Source organism: Colletotrichum costaricense (assembly GCF_030867565.1).
Source record: "Colletotrichum costaricense strain IMI 309622 chromosome Unknown Scaffold_7.1, whole genome shotgun sequence".
Lineage (NCBI taxonomy): Eukaryota > Fungi > Ascomycota > Sordariomycetes > Glomerellales > Glomerellaceae > Colletotrichum > Colletotrichum costaricense.
This window is the reverse complement of record NW_026848236.1, coordinates 2,607,762-2,631,441: the sequence shown is the minus strand read 5'-3', so window position 1 is coordinate 2,631,441 and position 23,680 is coordinate 2,607,762. Positions and strand designations below refer to the sequence as shown.

Here is a 23,680-nt window from a genome sequence, read left to right as displayed (position 1 = left end):
GCAGAAAGCGCAATTTGAGGACCCAGTATTTGTGTCAAGGGTTAGGATTGTGAGCTGTAATGTGATCCTAGGGTGGGTGTAGTTTGCAAGATCGTGAGGGGTTTGGCCACTCAATCTCATTCAGTTTATAGACACTATCCCGCTGAGGCTCAAGGAACCGGCGCATCACGACGTGGGCGTCCTAGAATCTCGGTGACAACTGTACACGCCATTGGCCAATTCATCCTGCGCCCCATTAAAAGTTATACCAATCAGACGCCCATGTCTGACCGAGAATTGCAAGTGTTCATGCGAAGCATAGCATGCGAAGACCTGTCGATGGGCTCACTGGGCGGCGCCGTTACATAAGCAGGAAACTCCAGCTGAAGGTGTCCATCGAGTGTCAGACTGTGAGATTGCTTGTCTGGAGCATGGGTGAGATCCATGGCCATCCTTGAGGATGACCCTGGCCTCGACACCTTTGTGCTTTTGCTTCGACAAGCTGCCGTGGAACCTAGATAGGAGGTCATGTCAAGGTCCGGAATAAGACTGCGTGTTGGACAAGGGAACTATGGGTGTATTTATATTGCTTCGACAGGCGGCATCTCAGAGACACGGGCGTCTTTGCAAGGAAGCATGCCACGCCCGTGTTACCTTCCGCGGCACCATCTACGCATTTCCGCGTCTGTCGAGAGCTTCGCGATACCACACAAGGCTTGTTACCTTGAACTATCAAGGCTACAAGAAGTTGCGTGTTACTATTTCATAGTAGCGTTCTTTTCATCTAGCAGTTGGAAGCTGGTCTTTGCACTTCATTGATGGTAATGATAATAACGACTAATTATGAGAGCATTATTTGTTGAGACTCTCAGCAAGGGTTGAAGAGTGACGATGAAAACAGCGACTTAGAAACTTCCTAAAGATTTAGCATAAGTCTTGCACATATTATTAAGCAAGCCGAGATACGGAAGAAAGAGGCAGCGCCGGGAAGGGCCCTCGAAAGAAATGCCTTTGCTGGCGTTCCGTCCCCGGACGACCGATAATTAGCGGGGCAGCCGGCCGGGAATGGCGGGGTTGAGAAGTTGAAGGTGCCAACGTGGCTGAGGCATGGGCGCGCTGGGCACTTTAAAGTGCGCCGAGGTGGGACGGTCCCTGCAAAAAGAGGACGTGCCCGTACTTCCCTGCATACAATGGCCCCACTCAGTCAAACCCATCAAACGTCACTTTCCCAACGCTTCTCAGAGGGTCGTGCCATGTCTTTAACGGCAATTTGCATCTGCAGCTCTGTCGCAATACTTCCCCCTCCTCCAACAATGGGAACTTCTTGAAGGTTTCACTTGCAAAAATGGCGCCTAGTCTTCTCTCTTACGTCCCGATCGTCAATCTCTTCGTCTCAGACGGCGAAAAATCGCAAACCATCAATATTCCCCCTGTCGAAGTTCACGATGTCGAGACCGACCACGACCGGCGAGCGAGATGCCTCAAGCACCTGCTGAGGGCCAACCACGTCAACCACTCCATAATCTACCACAACCTCCAGTTCGACAATCACACAGCACACGTCCTTTCGTCTGCGTATCTGCTGGGTGCGAACGACCGTCAGCTCCAGAATATCTACGAAGCCGAAGCGAAGGAGCTCGAGCCATGGAAGGAGTCTCCCGCCGAGGTCACCGACGATGACTGGAGAGACCTCCTTGGCGACAAGACGTACCAGAGGGCCTATGTCGATTTCTTTGAAGACTCTTTGGCGAATAACTCCTACGAGTGGAAGAAGGTCGTCGACGAGTTCATGTTCACTGGCGACGAGCCTCTGGTCCATGGGCTTATTGGTGGTCGTGCGTATGGCCTGGAGGAATGACGAAGTACATTTGCTGACCCCTCATGTAGTTGGCCACCCCCTCATCCACCTCGGATACGCTTACGAGATGAACTCCAAGGAGATCGCGATCGAGGCCCTAGCATTGGCTGCCACGCAATACAATTTCTTCCACCAATACCTCGACGAAAAGAAATACACGAAACCGTCACCGTTTAGCTCAAAGTCGACGTTCGAGCTGATTCACAAGGTCGCAGATGACAAGCGACTCGATGGACTGTTTAAGGAACCATCCTTGGGCAACCTCGACGTCTTGTTTGCAAAGCACGAAGACATTGTCCTGGAATACTGGAATGCTTGGACCATCACAGACCCGGTGAAGCAGTTCGAAGAGTCACAGGAGCTTGCCGTCGCGCTCCTAGTGGCGACCATACCCCGCGGCACCCACGGATACAACTTCTTCACAGTGCATCTCCTCACAACGAGCCACGCCGTCCGAATTATCCTCCCGGTCATTCCGGCCAAGTTTCACATAAGCTTAGTAAGGGAGTGGTGGTTGCTAGTACTCGGTGTCTATATTTCCCTGTTACGGCCAAAGATCGACCCCGACAATGTAGAGACGGATTTAAAGCAACGTCACTGGGGGCATGTTGAGCACGAAGCTCTGAACTCTCAATGGGCCACCGACGCCCACTATGTTAAAGGTCAGTACTGTCACTACGCTCAAGTTCTAGTATGCAGAGACTGACAGCTTCTCAGCGATTCGCGCCATGAAAGAGGCTTCTAGGACCTGGGGTGACGTACACGAGCGGTACCTGGCGTCTGCTCTGACATTTGTCGACAACTACCGTGGGTGGACATTTGGAGCTGCTGACCTGAAGTCTGGAGGTTATTATTGAAGCAAACATGCTTTGGGAAACGAAATTGTCCTGATGCGTGGCACATAACTGGGAACAAGCTGGATTCACTTAGCTTGGACTGTCTTTAATCTAGCTCTACTGTACAACATGTGGGTACATAGCATGGAAATGACTTGGAATGTGTAATGAAGTTGTCAATATGTCAAATCTTTCAACTCAGACTTGTTGTGTGTCTATCTACTTTTCCTCCTCGATTGACGCCGTCGTGTGGGAGCATCATTGTTCGTAGGCGAGGGTCTCGCTCCATTCAGTGAGGCATCCAGTCTCAGTTCCTGGGGCCTTCCTCACTCACTATAAATATATTTCCAAAGATTAGCTAGTTCTGTCATCGGTTGAAGGATGGTGGTCAGGAAGCTTGAGTGATGTATAATCCTCATTCTAGCCATATCGAATTCGCCGAAACGTGTCTGCCTTTTGCTTTTCGTATCCTAAGCCCAGGTGAGAGTATGGATATGAGCTTTGAGGTGTAAGCCTGCCACTAAAGTTGGCAGGCATAGCTCCCGCCAGGTACCGACAAGACCAGGTGATTTAGCGACAAGTCAGTGTCCACCCGCTGTAAAGCGCATCAAAGTGGGGGCCAGATCCAGATTGGCGAGGCTCCGAAATGACGAGGATGCAGCTGTGCTTTAGCCGCCCGCCGAAAGATAGGCAGAGAGGTAGTAGGTAGGTGCATGCTTGGTCATTCTTTCTTGCAGATTATTCACAGCCCGCCCACGCCTTCAACATTTCCGAATTGCGAGCAAAAAAGTCAGACGCGTCGGTCGGCCTGCAAACCTGCAGAGAACATGCGCTCATGTTGAGCTTCTTTACCACTATCCCGCCCAATGGCTCCGCCAGCCAAACGAAGAAGGCGCAATGTCGTCGAGTCGGACGATGAGGAAGACCTACCCAAGACGAATACGCTCACGAATTTCCTCCTTTCCTCACCCTCCAAATCAGATACGCGAGGCACGACTGCATCTCCCAGCCCAACTAAATCACAGAGTCGTATACCCGATAAGCGTCGAACCACCGCGGCGCCAGCTATACTCCAATCACGCAATGGTCCAGCGAACAAGAACACAAAGAGCCCGAGTACTAGCCCTGAGAAGGCGAAGGGCAAACCGACCAAGCGCGTCAAGGTGGAAGAGAAGGGCCGCAATGGGAACCTCATGACATTGTTCTCCAAGCAGGCATCAAAATCCAGCGCAAGGCCAGCTGCTTCGTCGAGGACGGTACCTCTCGACGACATAATAAGCGACCCGATATCCGAGGACGATGATGTTGCGGAGCAGAAAGCTAGCACCTCGAGCATTGTCGGGCAGAATGCACGAAAAAGGTTTCGAGATAACACCCCCGTCTCATCGTCAACAGGACTGGCATCGAGCCAGAGGTTCCTCAAGCCTCCGCGCCCGAGTAAACCAGCTGCTCTCGACGACGATTTGCGACCTTGGTCAGAACGCTTTGGGCCTATAAATTTGGACGAGCTGGCGGTACACAAGAGGAAGGTCTCGGACGTGAGGAAGTGGTTAGAAGATGTCCTCGCCGGACGGATGCGCCAGCGGCTTCTGATTCTCAAGGGTGCTGCGGGTTCGGGAAAGACTACCACCATGCGACTTCTAGCTAGGGACATGGGCTACGAGCTCCTGGAGTGGAGGAATCCAACCGGTGCACTTGGCGCACATCTTGGGTACACATCAGCTTCCGCCCAGTTCCAGGAATTTCTGGGCAGAGGCGGGAAGTTTGGCCAGCTGGATACTGATTTGATGACCGAGGCACCACGTCCTGCAAGCACGAAATCCGACTTGTCAGGGAAGATCATCCTCGTGGAAGAGTTTCCCAACACTTTTTCAAGGTCTTCGACAGCCTTGACCTCCTTTCGAAACACCCTTGTGGAATATTTGGCGTCGAACATGCCCTCGCTCTCAAATTACGGGCGGCGATCTGCCAATGAGCCCATCACGCCTGTCGTCTTGGTCATCTCAGAGACACTACTGACCACAACGTCAGCCTCGGCAGATAGCTTCACTGCCCACCGACTGCTTGGCCCCGAGATCTTGCGGCACCCTGGGACACGGGTCATCGAGTTCAATGCCGTTGCGCCTACCCTGCTCGCGAAAGCCCTGGAGTTGACCGTGATGAAAGAAGCACGCAAATCCGGGAGGAAGCGCACGCCAGGACCTCAAGTGCTGAAACGCCTGGGCGAGATAGGGGATATCCGCAGTGCAATCTCTTCTCTGGAATTCATGTGTTTGAAGGGTGATCAAGACGCGGATTGGGGAGCCAAGGTTGCCTTGAGCAAGCAGTCCAAGGGCGCCAAGGCGGGCATCTCTCTTACAAAAGGAGAAGAAGATACCTTGGAGCTCATTTCTCAGCGCGAGGCGAGTCTTGGTATTTTTCACGCGGTTGGAAAAGTGGTCTACAACAAGAGGGAGGAAGCGCCCTCAACGACGAACCTAGCTGAACGCTTACCGAGCTACCTCGCGCATCACTCCCGCCCGAAGCCATCGGAGGTATCGGTTGATACGTTGGTGGATGAAACCGGTACAGATACACAGACCTTCATCTCTGCTCTTCACGAGAACTACATGTTCTCCTGCGAGAATGTGCCCCCCTTCGACGCGTCGACACCCCTGGATTACGTCAACGGATGTATAGAATACCTATCCGAGAGCGACCTGCTCCTCCCGTCATGGGACTCCTTCTTCGGCGGCAGAGGCGTTTCCAACTTTGGCAAGGACTCGGGAAGCCATGTCCTTCGGCAAGATGAGATTGCCTTCCACGTCGCCGTTCGCGGTATGCTCTTCTCGTTACCGTCGCCCGTCAAACGCAAGGCCTCGACCGGTGCAAAGGGTGCGGACGCCTTCAAGATGTTCTACCCGACGAGTCTCAAGCTGTGGCGGACAAAGGAGGAGTTTGAGGGCCTTGTTGACGTCTGGTCGACGAAGCTCATGAAGGGCGAGGAAAGTGCGCCGCGGAAGAGTCTCACGGAGGGCGCCAGCGCGTTTCGAAAACCTAAGCAGGCGGATATGGGTAGCTGGATGGCTAATCACCAGTCGAAGCCCAAGTCAGCCCGGGAAACTTCGTCAAAGACGGACGGGAGCGCGACATCGGTGCCGTTGCTTTCTCTCGGCAGCTCGGCTCGTAGGGAGATGCTACTCGAGCGTCTGCCGTACATGGCTTCCATCGTCCGCGGGCGCAAGTCGACGCTGCACTCATTCAAGCTCAAGGATCTCGAAAAGGTTGTGTCGTTCCAGGGCATTGGTCCGCAGACGGGAGACGATGATGAAGCTGAGGCTGAGGACGCGCAGGAGAATGATGGTGTGATGACGGGTGACGCGTGGGCTACTGATAAGCCTTCGGAAGAGGCTTCACCGCGGAAGAAGGGCTCTGCGTTCCGGCATAAAGGCGATGGGTCTGTGGCCGGGTTAGCGGTGCAGAATTTGGTCATTAGTGATGACGATATTGAGGATGATTGAGGGTGATGTGGTCTAAGTGCGATGGAGGAAGAGAGATGGTTCTAGATTTGTACAAATACACTCCAGAGACAAAGAGTGTTTTCTGGTTGGGCTGGCGAGGAGTTCTTCTTGGTGTGGGAAAACAGGGGTTGCGTGTAATGTTTTAAGAGAATGGGGCTTCTACGTGGGATGGGGACACTATAGGGAAATGGTGTCTCTGTAGAGGAATATACAAAGGTTGAATCATGTCTTTATCATCACGTTCTCGCCTATGCAATGTTGTGGTCGAGAGACTGGTCTTCCCACAATGTGTGCTCAATGTCCCTAGGCAACCACTAGGCTCTTTCTTGTTCAAACTACTGTTTGGCAAACGGGCTGCTGACTGCACTGATTCCGACATGGAGAGGTGGAACCCTGGTGCCTGGGATTTCCCTATAAAAAGGCCACTGTTGACTGCTCTTCTAGTGAGGGGAGGCAAGCCAGTGTCATTTTGTGTACATTTTTGTACAAAGTTGTCCCTGTTTTGAAGCAGGATGAAATGTCTGTTTAACGGGTTTTTCGCCAAGGAAACAAGTCTGCATCGATACCTCGGCATCTCCCACCTACATTATACCTTCATCCCTTCACTTAGCTTCGCTCGTTGGTAGTATTCAGGCTGGATTACGTAGAAAGAGAGGACAGATTCGGGAAGAGATAAGCTGGGGAACATGTCTGAGTGCAATGCATTGAATGTTGTTTACCGCTAGTTCTAAGGCAATGGAATCCAGTGAGTTTTCGGAAACTTATGTTGCCTCTGCCAACAACCAGCCCAATGGCCTGTGGGAGTAAGAAGTACAAGTTCTGCTATAAATGGCATTTCATAAGTGCTACTGGATAACGCAAATAGCCAAGGCAGAAGGAGCCAGTTGCCGACGATCAGACTAAGGAAGATGCTCTTTTGAGTTGGACTCGCCCCATGACGGTGATGGTGTATCTGTTTCTTGTGAAGCCGTCGTTATTTGTGACTGCATTCGGACTTGTGAGTCGAGAACGATTTAGTCCTGTTCAAAAGCTCGCCTCTCTGCTTATAATGATCCCCTCAGTTCATGATTGGTAGGCGTGCTCATGTGAACACCAGTGCTCCAGATTCTTCGATATTCAACTTGGATTTCCTCAGTCATACTACCGCCAAAATGTGTCAATACATAGCCGGTTCCAACTGTTGGCGCTCGGAAAGCGTCTCGATAACATGAGGATGTTCGCAGAAGGAAGAGAAAGCGTTTCTCATGTCGAAACGACGTCTTGATGGGCATGCCGTGTACTTCCTCCTGATCCCTTCCTCTGGATTATACCCGCCTGTGCCGCGCATGGAGGAGGACATGGCTATTCTTGAAGCACCGCTGGTTATGAGGTTTGGAGTGATGAACAGCACTCCATTGTCTTGTATAATCCAGAAGAAAACTACTCACGTTGCATCTCGTACTCGGTTGAACAGTGTACGCCTGTATTTGGTCCTCAAACTGAGGTATCGAAGATAGAAATGCCAGCACTGGCAGTTTAAATATCGCGATAACGGCCGCAATGTGTCAAATCCACTACCGACCGCATTCTCGGTTCTTGTAGATCCAAGAGACGTGCATGTCGCGAAGCGATCATGGGTAGAGCTTTCAGTTGCATGTGGCTACTACTCAACAGGGGCCTTCAAACCACGTTTGATGAAACTTGGTTGTGAGCCCTGCTCCAACCCCACGTTATGACGTGTACGAGACAAACATGTTCCCAGAGTACCACATCATAAAATAGTTGTAAGTTCAAGCTAAAACTGGAGGCCTCTATATCGGCCCCCTTATGCTTGCCAAAAAAGGCAACTCATTGCTGCTCGAATGCCCATTGTCACAAGCAGAATCCCCCTCAGTTCTCCTCTGGAGATTTCTTTCTTCTCTATTTCTCCTCAAACGGCCACTGTCAGAGTACCCTGGTTCTTGTTTTCTTAAGTTTATTACAATTAGAATACTCTAGCAAAGGTGATAGGCTAGAATTGGACAGGCTGTTTGGTATGAAGACACCAGAGTCGCTACCCGTTGACTCCTCTGTTTAGTCTCTAGCATGTTTCTCAGGACAAGTTTCTAATGACAAGGCGTGGAAAAACCATAGGTTTCTGCGTCTGTTGCGCCTCGTAATACCAAAGGCTCGACTACCTAATGTAGCTCTTGCTCCTTTATATATAAATACTTAGCACACGACATCTTTAGATCCAACACCATGATAAGCCGGGTTTTCTTCGCGACGCGTCTCGAATAGCGTTCAGGGGGGGGCCCGGAGTATTCATGTGTTTTCAGCACTAATGATATACTTTTAAAGCACTGTTGAGTTTCCCGTCTTGAGATATCGTCCTCGAGCTCTACTACCAAGTACGTAAGGGCCTTGTGGTATTTGAAAATTCCACTATGTCCTGGTCAACCCAGCAGTTGGCCTTAAGTGCCCCCTGTATTATGTGAGGGCTGGCTTGCGTGATGGCCGAAAAAATGAAGCCAGATCCTTCTATTCTCAGATCAGAGGAATCGCAAGTCATTTCCAAACAACCGCGCCCGCATCTGTGTCCTGTGGATCGGTAAGTGACTATGGATTTGAGTCTACCAAGTACAATGAGAACCTTACAATATCTGATTGTTCGACTCAATTATTAGTTTCCTGTTGTTTGAACAAGACAAAAGCGAGTGGTTGAAGCAACCACTCTCTTCAATTCGGGTCACCGAGGAGCCTACCGTTTAAACCCTGTTACCAACGTTGAATATCCCTGGTAATGAACGTACAAGCAACAGTACTAATTACAATGGCGTTGAATACCAAAATGTCGTGAGAATAATCCCACTACGTACTGTGGCAAGCACATTCAAGGCCAAGTAGATAGCCTCAACAGGGACGGGCCATTAATTAGCTTGAGTTGCTGCTTGAGCACCACACACAATCTCTTCAACCAATTGCCCTAGTTTCTTGTCCACATTCTGACGCAGTCTAAATAAGGATCCGGACGAAGGTTTAGATTGCCGCCTGGCCGGACGTGTCCAAAATCAAGAGTAGAGAGTTGCCATCTCACCAACGCAAACACTCCCTATATGTGAAGACTCAAGCCTGGAACGTCAAAGTCTTGAACATCGAAGTTCGACATCACATATTGCCATTTTGCTCACAAATTTCCTGGTAGAAAGTAGCATCATTGAGTTTCAGACTTGTACCCCCAAGACGCTATGAAATCGGTCTTATCGTCTCCATCTCCAATGGAGAGCATTACCTCCTTGGCCTCGTCAACCCTAGTGAGGCTCCATCATCCTTAGCTGCGGCTACTTATCAAGTAGCCCTCCATCTCGTAAAAGGTCTGCATCCCGGGTAACTGATGCAACGGTTCCGCTCGCGCGGCGGTAAGAGCGTTGGTTAGCCTCGAGTCAGTAGTGCGACATATACCAACCTCTATATCAAGATTGCAGGGTTCCCTCAACTCTCAATCGCATGTGAGAAGAGCCTACTCGAAATTGTCGGTGTCACTAACAATTTTCATCAAAAGGCAAGTACGACACGACAACCATTTTGTAAGCCATGACTTGGGAACACATGCGAGCGTATAGTCAGTCACCGAACCTCACACGCCTTCGACTGTTACAGAATGGGAATCTCCTATCCACTTCCAGGTTGCGCCCTTTCTCCCAAGGTCGAACTCCGTCGGCATCAATGCATACAGCTACGCAAGCACCACCAGATACCACCACCCCATCACCGTCTAAAGGGCGTTATTTCACACAGACATGATTGACGGAAAAACACCAAAGGTTGATGATCAACACAAACACGCCTGTCGTCAATCTTGACTCCTCGAGTCTCTCTGCTCAGGGCAGAAAATCAAGTTCACGCAGATTCCATCATCATCCCTTATAATTACGAAAGACCGCCACAAATTCACGCCACACACCCCTTCCACCCCTCGTGTTTGGTTGCACAGAAACACGGTCACAGACGTCGCTGGACAAACGGGTGGAACACGCGGTTAGCCACCAAAAGCCCAAACCCAGATCAATGTCTCACTGATCCCACCCACCCCCAAACTTCTTCCCATCTCCACGTTCTCTCCGCCTCTCCCCGTGGAGAAGCGCCAAGCAAGGGAGTGGGAGACATTTGCAAGCTCAGACATAGGGCATGGTAACGTAGCGTATCCGTGAGATAAGGGCCCCCAAACTTTGAGGGGCGTCAAGCCATGTCTTCATCCAGAACCCATCCTCACGCCCCATTTCCCCAAGATACGAAGTAAACAATCCAGATCATTCTCCACAATCAGGGAAACAAGGTGTCTCTTGATGCCCACACGCCCGACGCCGATGCCATCGAGACCAAACCAAGTCTTGGAACATTGCGGCTCCCTCCTACAGGGTCATCCAACTTCGAACAGCACACCATCCGTCCCGACAGAGTGTGTACGACGCAACGAACGGGCACGCTTTCCTTCTCAGTACTCTCATTGGTCAATGGCTCGCCTCGTCCAATCCCCATTGTCCAAGATAAAGCTACGGGCGTATGTGTTACACACTCGAATTCCCCAGAAGGACCATGATAACAGAAACCACCACCACCACCACCACACAAGCACACACCATCCTGTCGTCTCAACCACACCCTCAGACTCCTTCCAGGTCTCCCTCCTCAGGTCGCTCTAGATGTGAGAAACTTTCCCCTAGCTGCTTTGCTAGACCTACACATATCTGAACCGCCCAGGTGTACTTGGAATCGCCCAGAGTTATAAACAGCCACTTCTCACACCCACCCCTTTCCACCAAGGAATTCTCCAAGCCCTTCCAGAGCCGCCTAGCCGCCATGGAACCGTAGCACGGCCCCATGGGGGCCCCCACGCCTGGCTGCGCCATTGACTATCTCTCCAATGTAGGTGAACATACCCTCCATTGCTCGCCCGTCGGCCTCCAGCCCTTCTGCGTCAGCGCACATATCTCGGACCCGTCTATCCGTAGCTGATACGCAGCTATCTCATTCACTCGCTTGGCTCGCTATACTTGCCTTCTTTCCATCGATAATTCAAACTAGCTCCGTGCCTCGTTACACCAACATACGTTTTCTTGATGCATCTCGCCAGCGGGATAAGACTAACACTGCGCACAGCGCGAGTACGCACCCCGTTTCCCGGCTCAGCCACTTACCACCATGCGGTCCGGCAGACGGCCTTTTTTTCCAAACACGCTTCGCTGACTAAACTCGGCACCGCGGAGGGTGATCGGCACGGAAGTGGTAAGTAGTCAGTTGAGTTGCCTAGTCCGAGCCCCTTTGCTCGGCATCCATTCACCGAGGGAAGGGTATCTCAGGGCACCACAGTAAGATAGGACCACGATACTCAGTGCGCTGTAAGAAGGGCGTACGAGAAGCCTCTGTCCAGGCCTCCACCTATCTAGCCACTTAAGTGTACCTACCACAATCACCTCTTCTGGAACTCCCGAGATCATCGCTGCAACATGTACGTAAGCAGAAGCAGCATATGCGCCATGTAAGTAAAAAAAAACCCACGCCCAAAAAGCGGGTTTCTCTCCGGCCTCGAAGGGGGTGATCGACACGGGCCCAACTTGACAAGCGGAACCACTGCCAATGCGAGTTGGGTAATTCGCCCTCTTCTTCCTCGATTTCCAGGTTCCGTTTTTTTTTGCCACCTCCACCTCCGCACGAAGCTCATCCTCTTCCACCAAAAACAGAAACACGTCTCCAGACAATAACTCCAGTCCTATCCCCTGTTTGTTTCCCCCTGTTACGTGTGTGCATTCTGACCTTGCAGTCCCCCTGCGCTCCAGGACCCTGATTTTCAGTGGGGGTGTTGGTGGGTGGGTGCCAAAACTCCGCGTCCTCCCGATTACCGTTCCGTTTCGGTATCATGCTCTCATCGTGCATATCATCGCCAACTCGCCACATGGATCCTCGCTTTTTCCTCCATTCACCTCGCCACGGCCTGCCGCGAGCCTGCCCGGTGACCTTGAGTGTGAGAGTACCACTGCGGATCGCTGCTCCGTGTAGGTCCCTCAAATATCGGTGCAACCCGCAACCTAAAATTGTTCAAAATCACCGAGGTAAAAAAAGGAAAGAAGACAAGAGAGGGTAGATGGAATCGTCCGATCAATGTAGCATTGGCTACCTCCCCTGCCCCCATTCCCCCCCCCTCTCCCCAGGATTCTCCGCGCGTAATCTGAGATGGACCCTTACTCAAACACCCCGATTCATGAGATAAGACGTGAACTTTCCCGTTTCCCACTTTACACACTTCAGCCCAAAACTGAACGGAAACCGAAAGTGAAAAAGAAGGGCGCGGAGAAGGCTAGATAGACGCGGAGTATAGTGACACGCATATCGTCAGATAAGCCTGCATGAACACGACGATTCAGGGCGCTGCATGTTCCCCAAAAGTCCAAAGGGGGGAAATCAATGGAAGCTGGGGCAAACACCGTGAAAGAAAATCAAAGAAAAAGCAAAGGCTATGCAATGTCGTACGTAAAACACTGATAGCAACCGAAAAAGCCCACAAACTGTGGTAAAAAACGCCCCGAACGACGAGATGGCGCAAGGTAACTTTGAGCCACGTATTGGACCCTGAACATCTTTTTCTGCTTACAGAAAACCTATCTTACTGCACGCGGGAAGGGTAAAAAAAGCCACAAACTTGTAAATAAGAAAAATAAACATGTGGTATCGATGTTTAGGCCCGTACCGTGACTGCCTTCCTCAAGCCCCCCCTCCCCGGTCAGCGCGCAGAGAATGGCGTTTACATCATCAGCCACCTATATCACGCTTCCCACACCTCTCTCGTCACCGTCACCACCACCATCACCACCATTAACCTAGCAAGCAACACTTGTAACACCCCCGGAAGGAGCCGATGGATCTTTGAGTTCCAACGTAAGCAGCCTGAACGGATCAAATCTCACAACACGTCTGTAGATTTCTCCCAAATATCAAAAGATGCGGTAAAATTAGCAGATGGCTATCACACCCCGATATCTATAGAAGTGTGGACTGGAGAGAGAGGGATCTCCGCAGGGGTTCAAGGGAGCCTCATCATCCAGACCCCATCAGCCGCATTCCAACACCTCACCCAGGTAAACCCACTTCGGCCTTATGCTTCCCCCTTCCCAAGGCTCAGGCACACCTAGGCCCTTAGCTAGCCATCTAGCTTACCTTCTCCCCGTCCTCCCCGTCTCCCCGTCCCGTCCGTAGAGGTCCTCCTCAGGGTTTCCCGCGCGGTCCATCACCCGGCCAGCCGCGGGAAGCCAAATACATACCAAGACAAATGACCCCAGATACACAAACGAGTAGCCGAGGAGGTCCAGAGTATACGGTAGAGAGAAAGCTAGAGCGACAAAAAGCCCACGATTATATCCGTAAATACGAATAATCTAGAAGCACGTCATCCCGTAACAAAAGAAAGAAAATCCAATATACCTATTCTCTCCCATCCAGATTCGAATCAAATAAACACCCCCTCGCACAACACCCCAGCAGCAAGAGGCGTGAATGTTCCTTGCCTCCATGGCGGTCAAGCCCAATACCTAGCTACCAATCCATCCCATTCCCATCCCTTGCTTCCCAGAGATGGTCATGGGAAAAAGCAAATATACTGAGACATTGGAGAGACTGGGAGACATTTGGCGGAATGATATACGTAAACCACGAGGTCAACGGCTGGGACAGGTATACAAATGAACAAGCACAAGTACAACCACTCTCGTGGTCATGATGTGAGTATGCAGGAAATCATCACGGGAGACGAGAACAAATAGTGTCAAATCGTGTAAATTTTGGCACCTTTGCCACGGCGAGTTCATTTGCTCGAGCCTTTTCCCACCTTTCTATATACATTGGATCCAGGTCTCATCCATGTGTGTTCCGCTCCCCTCGGCGATACACAATTGTACGCCACTTTCCCGCTGCCTCATCCCTTGATACCCATGGGGGGTTTTGCTTGCTGCAAGCCGAAGCCGCCAAGAATGCTCGACATCTCCACGCAAGGCACGCCGAGCCCGATATGGACAAGACCTGCATTGCGGGAGTCGACGTCAAGTTCGTAGCTACACCGCGGCCCCCAAGTTTCCACCTTTCTCCACGGCGCAAGTTATGAGTGCCAGAAACAAGCCAAACCCGACTGCACCACACTCTGATGAGACCCAGCCAACTCTTATTGTGAAACGAGCCATTTTCTTTTGTTTCCCGTCCATCTTTCCCCCATTGCGCCATTGCTGAAACCCAATACCTGGACCCAATTCGCGTGCCAGGCCTTGTTGGTGAAGACCAACTGGTACCCAAGATTTCCCCAAGAATGATTGTTACAAGCATATTCCGTGTATCGTCATTAAACCCCCACGCAACATTCCTTGTTGCCATGATAGTGAGAGCATTGACTATTCCATTACCATGATTCGCAGGCCTAAGCGCCGGTATCCCACATGTGCCATTCCTCATGGGGCTCGCGACCAAATGTGATGGAGCCGTCGACGCGCTGCATGATGATGCTCCCCGTGTGTGATGATGTGATTTGGACCAAAGTCGTCCTTGGGCCATCTGCGTTGGCCTGATTACATCCTCGTGGATGCTTCAAGAGATGAAATCCCACAAACTTCTCGCAGATGCATGAGGATAGATGCATCTGCTTTTCCCCGTATCGTACACCGACTACCAAGAACGACGTGCCGATTGAGTTTCGCTGGAGTCGAGCAAGAAAAACCCAAGCTCCCAACCATCTTGACTGAGCTCTTTACTTCCTCCAGCCCACGTTCCAAATGACATGAGCAATATCCCGGGCTGTATTAACTGTATCAATGACCCGGCCGATGATTCCTTCGTTGGAAGATGATTCCCCCTCTTCATATGGCATGAACATACCTGACGAGGTCCGACGCATGCCAGCTGGTTCGGCGTTCAGACTGTTGGTGGACGATGATCGTTGTAAGCCCGTAGACTTGTCGTCGGGTTTTGTCGGTGACTGCCAACCCATGGAAACGGCCTCCTCCTCTTCATCGTCATCGTCATCAAAGAAAAACTTGCCGGAGCCCTTGGAGGGTCGAAGAGTTTCTTGAGAAGAGGATGGTGACATAATGGGGCTTCTATACGATGTGCTGTGCTTCATTGCTGTTTCTTGTGGCTCGGGAGTATCTTCGCGATACTTGAGAGTGGTTGATGGCAACATCGCAATCGTCTTGCCCTCAACAGCTGCGGAAGCCTTGGACGACTTCCTTCTGAGCAAGGGTGCCTTCTTCTTTGTTCGTGATCTCTTCATCATGATAGCTCCTTCGTCAGAATCGCTGTTGTCGTAGCGCTCGGTGTCGGCGTCATCATCGTCATCGTCGCCCTTGATGTCAACTGCGATACACTGAGACACCTGCTCGTTGAAATGAATGTGCTTCTTTTCACTGCACGGCGAGATGATGCCGGATGATGTACTTGACGGGCACAGGTTGGAGCTCTCACGGCTCAGCCTCCTCGATGAAAATGGAAACGTGACGTAGTCTGTGGTGGCTCGCTCCAGTGTTGGTCGAGCAAGACGTCTGCGTCCGTCCTTTTCTTGAGCCTGGACTGCCGCGGCAGCTTGCTTTAGCAGAGAGGACGCGGATAATGACCTCTGCAGCATGACTTCCGACATACTCCTCTTCTTGAGGATTGGCTTTTTGTTTACAAACGAGTTGTTCTTAGTAAGCCTAGCGCTGTTGGGGTCGGTAGTGATGGGGTTCAAAGTGTTTGGACCTGTCTGCAAGGGTCCATAAAGCCAGGTGACATCACAGTCCTTGAGCCTGCCAAGAGTTAGTTTGGACTGATTTACGCTTCCACGGCACCTACCAGTTCAGGGTCTCGGGGGAGACGGTTTTCAGGTGGTTCTTTGCCTTCATCCAGGTCCTCCAAGATGCGTTTTCTAAGCGAGCCGCGTTGCTGTATTCGGATCTTCGGGACACAATGAACTTCCATGATGACCAAATATCCTCCTCTTTCCAGTTGTGCGAGAGATAGTCAACGTGACGCGAGGGTTGTGCTCGGACAGCGGTATCGTCCTCAGCGTGTTCTACATCCAAAATGAACTCTGGAGTGTTGGGCCTTGATGTGTTTCCTTCGGTGTCGTTGTCGACGGGTGAGACAGTGTACGAGTCTCCAGTCCGGGGACTTGTTGGTGCTTCAAGGTCTTCAACCTGGTCAAAGTAGCCAGACTCTCCATAGTGGGGGATGACAAAGTGGTCGTTGGCGTGCACCGCAAGTTCTAACGTGTCGTCGCAGTCGGATGCAATGGAGACATTGCTGGCTGGTGTTGAGGAGCAAGAGAGGTCGGTAGACTCGGCGTGAATGGTCCTGGGAGATGAGGGGGCAGAAGACGGTGCTGAGTCGGGATACACCTTGGCGTCCGCAAAAACGTCGCTGATATGGCTAGGGGCGGGAGCAGAGTGGAAGCTTGCTTGTTTTGTGACGAACTTTGGTTGTGAGTGCGAACGTCGCAGGTTAGACGAGGAGAAGTAGGTATTCTCCTCTGAAGATAAAACGACTGCCATCGTAGAGGTGTTTGGGCGAATTGAGGAACGTTAGTTCCTGATCGCCGCTAATTCAGTACAGAGGCGAGAAAGATCGATCATAAGTATCCAAGTAGAAGCTGAGGTCGTCGGTTGTGGTGTTGGTGTTGTTATTGTTGTTGTAGATGGGTGAGAAGGAGGTGATAGCAGCAGGTCGTAGATCGTGGACCAAAGAGTCGGTAATCGGGGCGACGGCTACGCAGGACGGAGAGGGGGCTGTTTTGTCCGGGAGGATGACGGTCCCTTTTTCTTATTCCTCCCACACCAGGCCGTTGGTTGTACCGTGCAGGTTTTTGGTGGCTCAGGACCTAGCGCGGTGGCGTCCCAAGAAACAAAGGCGGTGACTGGAGCGATGCGCGGGGGATTCGCCAGTGGAAAAGGCGGAGGAGTCGTGGATCAGGTAGGGCGAAACGGAAGAGCAAAACTGGCTGGCGCTGGCTTGGACTGAGGGTACACACGCGTGAGGGTCAGTGACGACGGTTTCGAGAAGAGACGATGGCTGAAGTAGATGATGTCGCTGCAAGTTTGGAAACACAAACGAGAACGTGAATACCAGGCGAGTCGCGGACGGCAGCGGGAGGAAGCGGGAGGGAGGTGGTTTGTATATTTGCTCGAGTCTCGAGTCGGGTAGGTGGAGAGTGAGGACAAGAAGAACACCCGAGGTGTGAAGGGAAGAAGCGATGGGTGGACGGATGGAAAAGGGTAGGTAAATGTAATCCGTGGTGTATGGAGAATTTGGGCTGCTGGATAGCCAGAGGCAGGGTAGGGGAAGAGAAAAAAAAGGTAAAAAAGTAAAATACTGGGTAGGGAAGCGGATCGAGAAACTGGAACGACAACCGGCACGTTCGAGCCCCGGAGGCTGATTGCAGGTCTCGTTCTTTTGCCCGCCCCAGTGGAGTCTCTCAGTGGATTAGGAGGAGAGAGAGGGAAAAAGGTAGGAGAAAGAGTGGGAGTCCATAGGTACGGACACCACTCACGCAGACGTACGCCAGGTCAGGGCAGGATATGGACCGGGGAGGGGGGCGTGAAGACGAGGAGGTAGGTACCAGTATCCGTATTGTACGCTAGAGGCGCAGACGTACTGGAAAGATGGAAGATGAGGGGGGGGGGGGGGGGGGGGGGGCAGGGGGGGGGGGGGGGGGGGGGAGGGGGGGGGGGGGGGGTAGGGGGGGGGGGGGGGGGGGGGGGAGGGGGGGGGGGGGGGGGGGGGGGGGGGGGGGTCCAAGTCAATGAGGAGGGGGTCAGAATGCAGAAAGGCAGAGCGAGGAGGGAGAAGAGAGGACTCTGAGAGTGAGGGGCGTGGGAGACGACGCTCCGGGGTGTGTGGCAGACACAGGTTTTTTTTTGCCTTTGCGTCTGGTTATTCGGGAAAGGCCTCGATGGTGCAAGCAAGGGTGATGGTGGGCAAGGAGTCCAAGGGGTGGCAGGGGCAGTCCTCGTCTGTGTGGAGAAGTAGCGAGGACTGGACCCGGGCTTGAAGGCAAGCAGTCACTGTTAAGACTCGGAGATGGAGAGAGAGCGGATAACAAGTAAAGTGATGGTTGATCGAGAGAGGTGAATGAAGGCTTCACCAGATGGTATTGGACCTCACTCTGCTAAACCATATGAACAGACAGACATACATACACCGGGAAACTGGGGAAAGTGACGAAGAGATGGGCAGCAGGAACCTGAGGAGAAACATCTGGAGACTTGCGAGATGCTCTGGGGCCCGGGGATGAACAATGTGGATGGGACTGCGACGTGGACGTGGACTGGGGAGGAGGGATCAGGGCACTACCATTAGCAGCAAGAAAGCAACAAGCAAAACAGGTGAATGTGCGGTGCAGTTGCGATGCGAAAAGAGGTACTTTGCCATAGTCCGGCACGCCACCGAGTACTTCACGTACAAGGTAGTTCCTTACAAATAGATGGACCTAGCGATACGTACTCTTGTATCCCGTCAAGTGCCTACCTACTGTGGTCTATCTCGGAATACCGGTATGTAGGAGCAAGTGGGACAACGACTCTCTCTCTCAGTCTTGTAGCCACTTGGCAAGGACGAGATACATGGAAGTGGATGGGTAGCAGTAAATGGACGTACGCACGCAGGCTTTACGTCAGGTAGGCAGAGTGGCCGGAGTGACGGATGCAAGTACAGAGTGAATATACCGGTATATATTGGGGCCGTAGAGGAGGCAGGTATGTATAATACCGAGGAAATTCAGGGCAATGGAAAGTACAGAAGCTGTGCGAGAAAGAGAGAGAGAGAGAGACAGCAAGAGAGAGGTAGAGAGGCGCAGGTGTACAGTAACAAAGTAGGGGCGCAACGCAGCGCAACGCTATGCTGCGCTGCGCAAGCGTTTATCAGACCCCTGCAAGCCAATGCACACACCAGAGATGCAAGTGTGGCAGCTTGCAGCCAGACCGACAACTGGGGTGAAAGTGGGAGGGTATCGGGGTAGAGAGATCCAAGGTGCAGGAGACAGCGAGCAATAAACACACCGGTACCTACCTCAATGTCTATTCGTCAGGGCTTGTCCAGCAATGCGATGATGCTGGTGATGGTGATACTGGTGGTGATGATGATGATAATGAAGGGAGGGGAAACTTGGCTACGGAAAGGAGCCGTGAGGGGGATGCATAATGTCTAAATATCCGTGTCTCTTGGATCAAAACTCATACATCCAAATTCAGGCATGTATAATTGAATGAGAACAAGACACAAAACGGCGAGGCGGCGAATGCGGCGTCCAGCGAGTGCTCGATTGATTGGCTAACAGGACCCGGAAAAGGTCATCGAAGCAGAGATGGAATCCGCAAGGAGCCAACTAGGCGATGTGAGTAGATGCGGAGGCGGGAAGATGGGGGGCTTCCTCATTACAGATACACAGGATGTTCAAGGGCACACTCCAAAGGCGGAATAGAGAGACATAGGCCTCAAGTTGGATTCACCCTCACCGGGACACAAGGGATAGACAGAGCTCAAAGCCTCAAGCACGGACTGATAGCGAGCAGCGATTGAGCACCCCCTCCACGCCGTCTGTAGCGGCGACCGGGATAATAAACAAGAGACATGGAGGATGATCCGGGGCAAAGCAGGATAAAGCCATTCGAGGGATATGGACCAACGTCACTCAGGTAGTAAACCATGGTCCAGAGACGACGACGGTCTCAGCAGGGACAAAAGCCCTCGCAAGAACGAATCCATCCCGGCCACGGATGCGCAGGTACGACAACCAGGTAAATCGAAGACCTACGCAATAAATGAATGCATGCCAGTGTCTAGTGAACGAGGCCACCGGAACGGACTTGAGAATGAGCGTGGACTGTCCGTTACCGCCAGGAGGTGAGAGACTGTGTGGTGGACACTCGTCCAACACTGTAGCCAGACAGATGAGCATACGAAATGCGTCCGGCAGGTAAGGCGGTCCTGGCGGTCCTGGGGAACTGGAGGTTGTATTAATCCCGGAATGTCACGATACATTGGACGAAGAGAAAGCGAGACAGGCTCGTCGCGGATGTTGTGCCAATGAGAGCATGACTGTGTTGGCGCATTCGCATCCGACAGTGCCAGCATAAAACATTACTGGCGCAAGTGACGAGACGACACATACCTACCCAGCCAAGGGTACTAAATGGGGTACCCAAGAATCGATGGGTGAAGGAATGACGGTCAGAGGAGTGATATACCCAGTGATCTTCAGGTTTCTGGGTCTCTGATGGTCTCTGATCTTTAGCCATATTCAGGTCATGAACGCCCGTCTCACTTTTGTACTCCTGGCACAAAGACGTCAACGTGGGGACGTTTGTCGTTTTGTCGAACCATGTTGGATACATCGACTTTTGTGTGTGCAGAACACAAATTCGTTTTCTCGAGGGAACAAACGCAATTGCAAATGCCAATAGCTGTCTGCATGGCCCCAGGCGGTTGACCGATGGCAGCGGTTTGCAGGTTACAACGGCGGATACCAGCGTGAATCTCTGCAGTAAGCAGTACAGAGGCATTTGATTCGAATTTCTCTTGGCTGGAATGCACTAGGTCTTGACGAGGCCTGAGCACAGTGAGACCTCGTGATGAAGCCAAAACCCGCTACAGTGACGATGGCGCAAGTGGGATAATGGCAATGGCAATATCCAGTGACCTGGGCCAAGTTGTGATCCTCGGATGGTCGGACGCCTCAATGTCTGAGGGTTCGAGCAGGGCCAGCTCCCCAGCCCCAAGCCCCGAACCAGTCCGAGTCTGGCCCAGGGCTGGCTAGGCAAGCCTCAAGCGAGGGAAGCAATGGGCCTTCTTGGCTGCCTTTCGGCAGGCTCGAAATTGACAAGGCGACTGTGGTCCCAAACGGCAAGGGGGGACCTTCGGCTGGACCCTAGGCGTGAGGGCGAATGGAGTCGAAAATTATTTTCGCAAAGAATTTTCCCCCATCTGTCGCGCTCTCGCCCCGGTCAGATCCCACGTTGCTGCACCCACTGACGGCGTGATCCCCGCCCTCACCCTCGAAACCTCTCCGAAGGGCGGGGCCAAGATGGTTGATGTCCTTATGTCTCGCCCGTATGATTCTCGTTTTCCGTACAAGTCCGCGTAACAATCTTCAGGGTCCGTGCCGATCCCGGGAGAATCAAGTCGCCGCCGTCGTTACCGGGAGGGATGGCCGCTCAGGCCGAAAGACCATCTGGCCCAAGATGGGGATTCCAAGACAGGCCTGGAATGGATGCTCTGGCGACAACAGGCGAGTAGGAAAAGGAACGACCGAAGAGGCCGAGAGGTGATATCAAAGGTGTCAAATATGGTGCGAGGAAACCCCAAGGGTTTTATGATGCGCTAGTATTAGACATAGGGCGCGTTTGCAGGAATACTTCTTTTCCTCCCTTTCGCTCTTGAAGTTTGGCCCCAGGATTATGGATGCAATTTGAAAAGCTCGGATACCTATGCAAGTCGGGGGTTTTCTCGTGCTGATCCCGCCTGGAGGTTCCAGTCAGCGGCAAAGATGTTGGATACGAATGACATTAGCTGGCATCGATCGTGGATCATTGCCCCAGGCAAGTAGAGCAAGACAGAGTGCCTATGCTCGGCATGCAGCGTGTTCGAAGGCATGGTGTTGGATTAGAATTGAATTAGAATAGAAGATGCAACTCTGCCCTGATGTCGAGCAAGGAGCAGGCGAAGATCCAAATCCAGAGCCTCCTTCCTGCGCTGTGTGTCTTTCGGACAGGCCGTCCAAGGTAGGAGGGGTACGTACAGGGTCTTAGTAAGGCGAGGGCAAGCTGAACGTACCGGATCACGTGGGGGCGTGTATCGGAACCAGAAAGTCCAAACTGTCCCGCAATTTCGCCGGATGATGAAGGCCCTGGCCGTGGCTGGCCACAGATGGAGACTTGCGCATGACCGGAACCTTTCCCCGGGCTGACGGTCTGGTCACTCGGCTCTGTAATTTAGCGTGCCATGGACTTGGACATTGCGGGGCAAGCCGTACCTCGCTAACAATTACGCGCAGGGCCCCTTTCTTTCTTTCCCAGGGAGATGGCAACAGCCAACACTGAACAGGGCCAGCGGCGACGCACATTGACAATGTCGTCAACTCGCGTGGGCAAGACCCCATCGACGCCACAGGTCGTACCTGGCTTTTCGGGGGACTTGCAACTGCTAATACAAAGTACTCTGTAGCCAACAAGGAAGGCATCATGTCAAGGTAGGCAATCGCTCAATGCTCGAAAACAACCACATACCTTCAAGTTTCCATCTTCACCGTCCATCCATCCGCTTCGGAACGACCGCCGAGTAGCTGCATCACCTCGAGTCTCGTTGCATAAGGTAGCCAGGCGACTACACTCGGTGGTACATCACAGCCGAATGTCCGCAGGTTCAATGCGTCTCTCCTCTGGGCTCCATACGTTCCCCCACGGAGACCCCATCAATAGGCTCCACGGTTTCTGGGGCCTCGGAAGTTTGGCTGTCTCGCTTCGTTTCTTCTCCTAACCTTACGCCATCAGCATCTCCCAGCTCACAAGAACGCAATGCACCTCTGCTGTATTCTTACGCATTGTCGGGTCCGGCCCTTCAGGCATGCCAGGGCGTTTACTTAGCATCTTCTGCTCACAGTAGCCGCCCTGCTTATCTTTCCCTTGTCACGGCTCAGCTGGTCGTGGCCTTTCGATCTGACACCACCACAGCATGGAAGGAAAGACAACACGCACACAGCCAGTATGGTGATATCATATGGTCCTCAGTGTTGGGTTGTGGCATCATTGCTTTCAGAATCGGCGACCAAGTGAATGCTCCTCGCCATAAACCACAGTCATCTCGATGCTCTATCTCGATTCCTCGGTCCTACTGTATGCACTACGCCTTGTGCACTATGAGCACGCCCGGTCCTAGCTTCGAGCCCTGCAGTGAGGGGAGCGTACGGAACTGCGTTTTGGTATGCTCTTTTGCCGCGATGGCAGGCCACCAGGCGAGGAAGCATGGCCTTCCTAGCCATTGACGTGTAGTCGTGCGTCAGCTATCCCTCCAAGCTCACTGATCGCCAGCTCCAGCTTCATCGGGCCCTGACCGCCAATGTGAATTCGTTGGCTGCCAATATCAGACGTTCGCCATGTACGATGGTAACAGGTAGCGCCAACTTCAGGCTTCCCCTCGCCGACCGTCAACATCGATCGACATTTTGTTGGGGACTCAGCGGCTGGTCCACCCCCTGGTGGCTGGCTATTCAAACTTCAGGGTCCATGTCTCCAACCAAACAAAGTTACTAACAACTGGGGAACATCTGAAAAGGCAACAAAAGCAAGCATAGTAGCGACCTCTGCACATATCAGACAAATTCTGTCGACCTACGACTTGGAAGCTTGGTTAATGTAACCCGGATTTCCCCCCAGTTCCCAGTACGTCAGATCCGCCGGCCACTATGCTGATAGTAGTCGCTTCGACCTAGATCGTTATCACAGGCGGAACGCTCCATGGTTACGCCAAAGTCTTTACCCCGCCTGGCC

The 23,680-nt window shown here is 52.3% G+C and overlaps 4 protein-coding genes across 4 annotated transcripts; 3 read left to right on the top strand and 1 right to left on the bottom strand.

The window, feature by feature from the left end:
* Positions 1–1,324: 1,324 nt before the first annotated feature.
* On the top strand, positions 1,325–2,694 carry CCOS01_08011 (uncharacterized protein; the record flags this gene model as incomplete). Its single annotated transcript, XM_060456173.1, has 3 exons — positions 1,325–1,814; positions 1,867–2,499; positions 2,555–2,694. The coding sequence occupies 3 exons, from the start codon at positions 1,325–1,327 to the stop codon at positions 2,692–2,694; spliced, it is 1,263 nt and encodes a 420-aa protein (XP_060314065.1).
* Positions 2,695–3,539: 845 nt separating this feature from the next.
* On the top strand, positions 3,540–6,173 carry CCOS01_08010 (Rad17 cell cycle checkpoint protein; the record flags this gene model as incomplete). Its single annotated transcript, XM_060456172.1, has 1 exon — positions 3,540–6,173. One exon carries the CDS (start codon positions 3,540–3,542, stop codon positions 6,171–6,173), a length of 2,634 nt encoding a protein of 877 aa, XP_060314064.1.
* An 8,743-nt stretch (positions 6,174–14,916) lies between these two features.
* On the bottom strand, positions 14,917–16,693 carry CCOS01_08009 (protein phosphatase type 1 complex subunit Hex2/Reg1; the record flags this gene model as incomplete). The annotated part of the gene is made up of 2 exons (XM_060456171.1): positions 14,917–15,949; positions 15,996–16,693. 2 exons carry the CDS (start codon positions 16,691–16,693, stop codon positions 14,917–14,919), a joined length of 1,731 nt encoding a protein of 576 aa, XP_060314063.1.
* A 6,035-nt stretch (positions 16,694–22,728) lies between these two features.
* Positions 22,729–23,443, top strand: CCOS01_08008 (uncharacterized protein; the record flags this gene model as incomplete). The annotated part of the gene is made up of 2 exons (XM_060456170.1): positions 22,729–23,094; positions 23,183–23,443. Coding segments are annotated over 2 exons (627 nt in total), but the record flags the coding sequence as incomplete, so codon positions are not given.
* Positions 23,444–23,680: the final 237 nt, after the last annotated feature.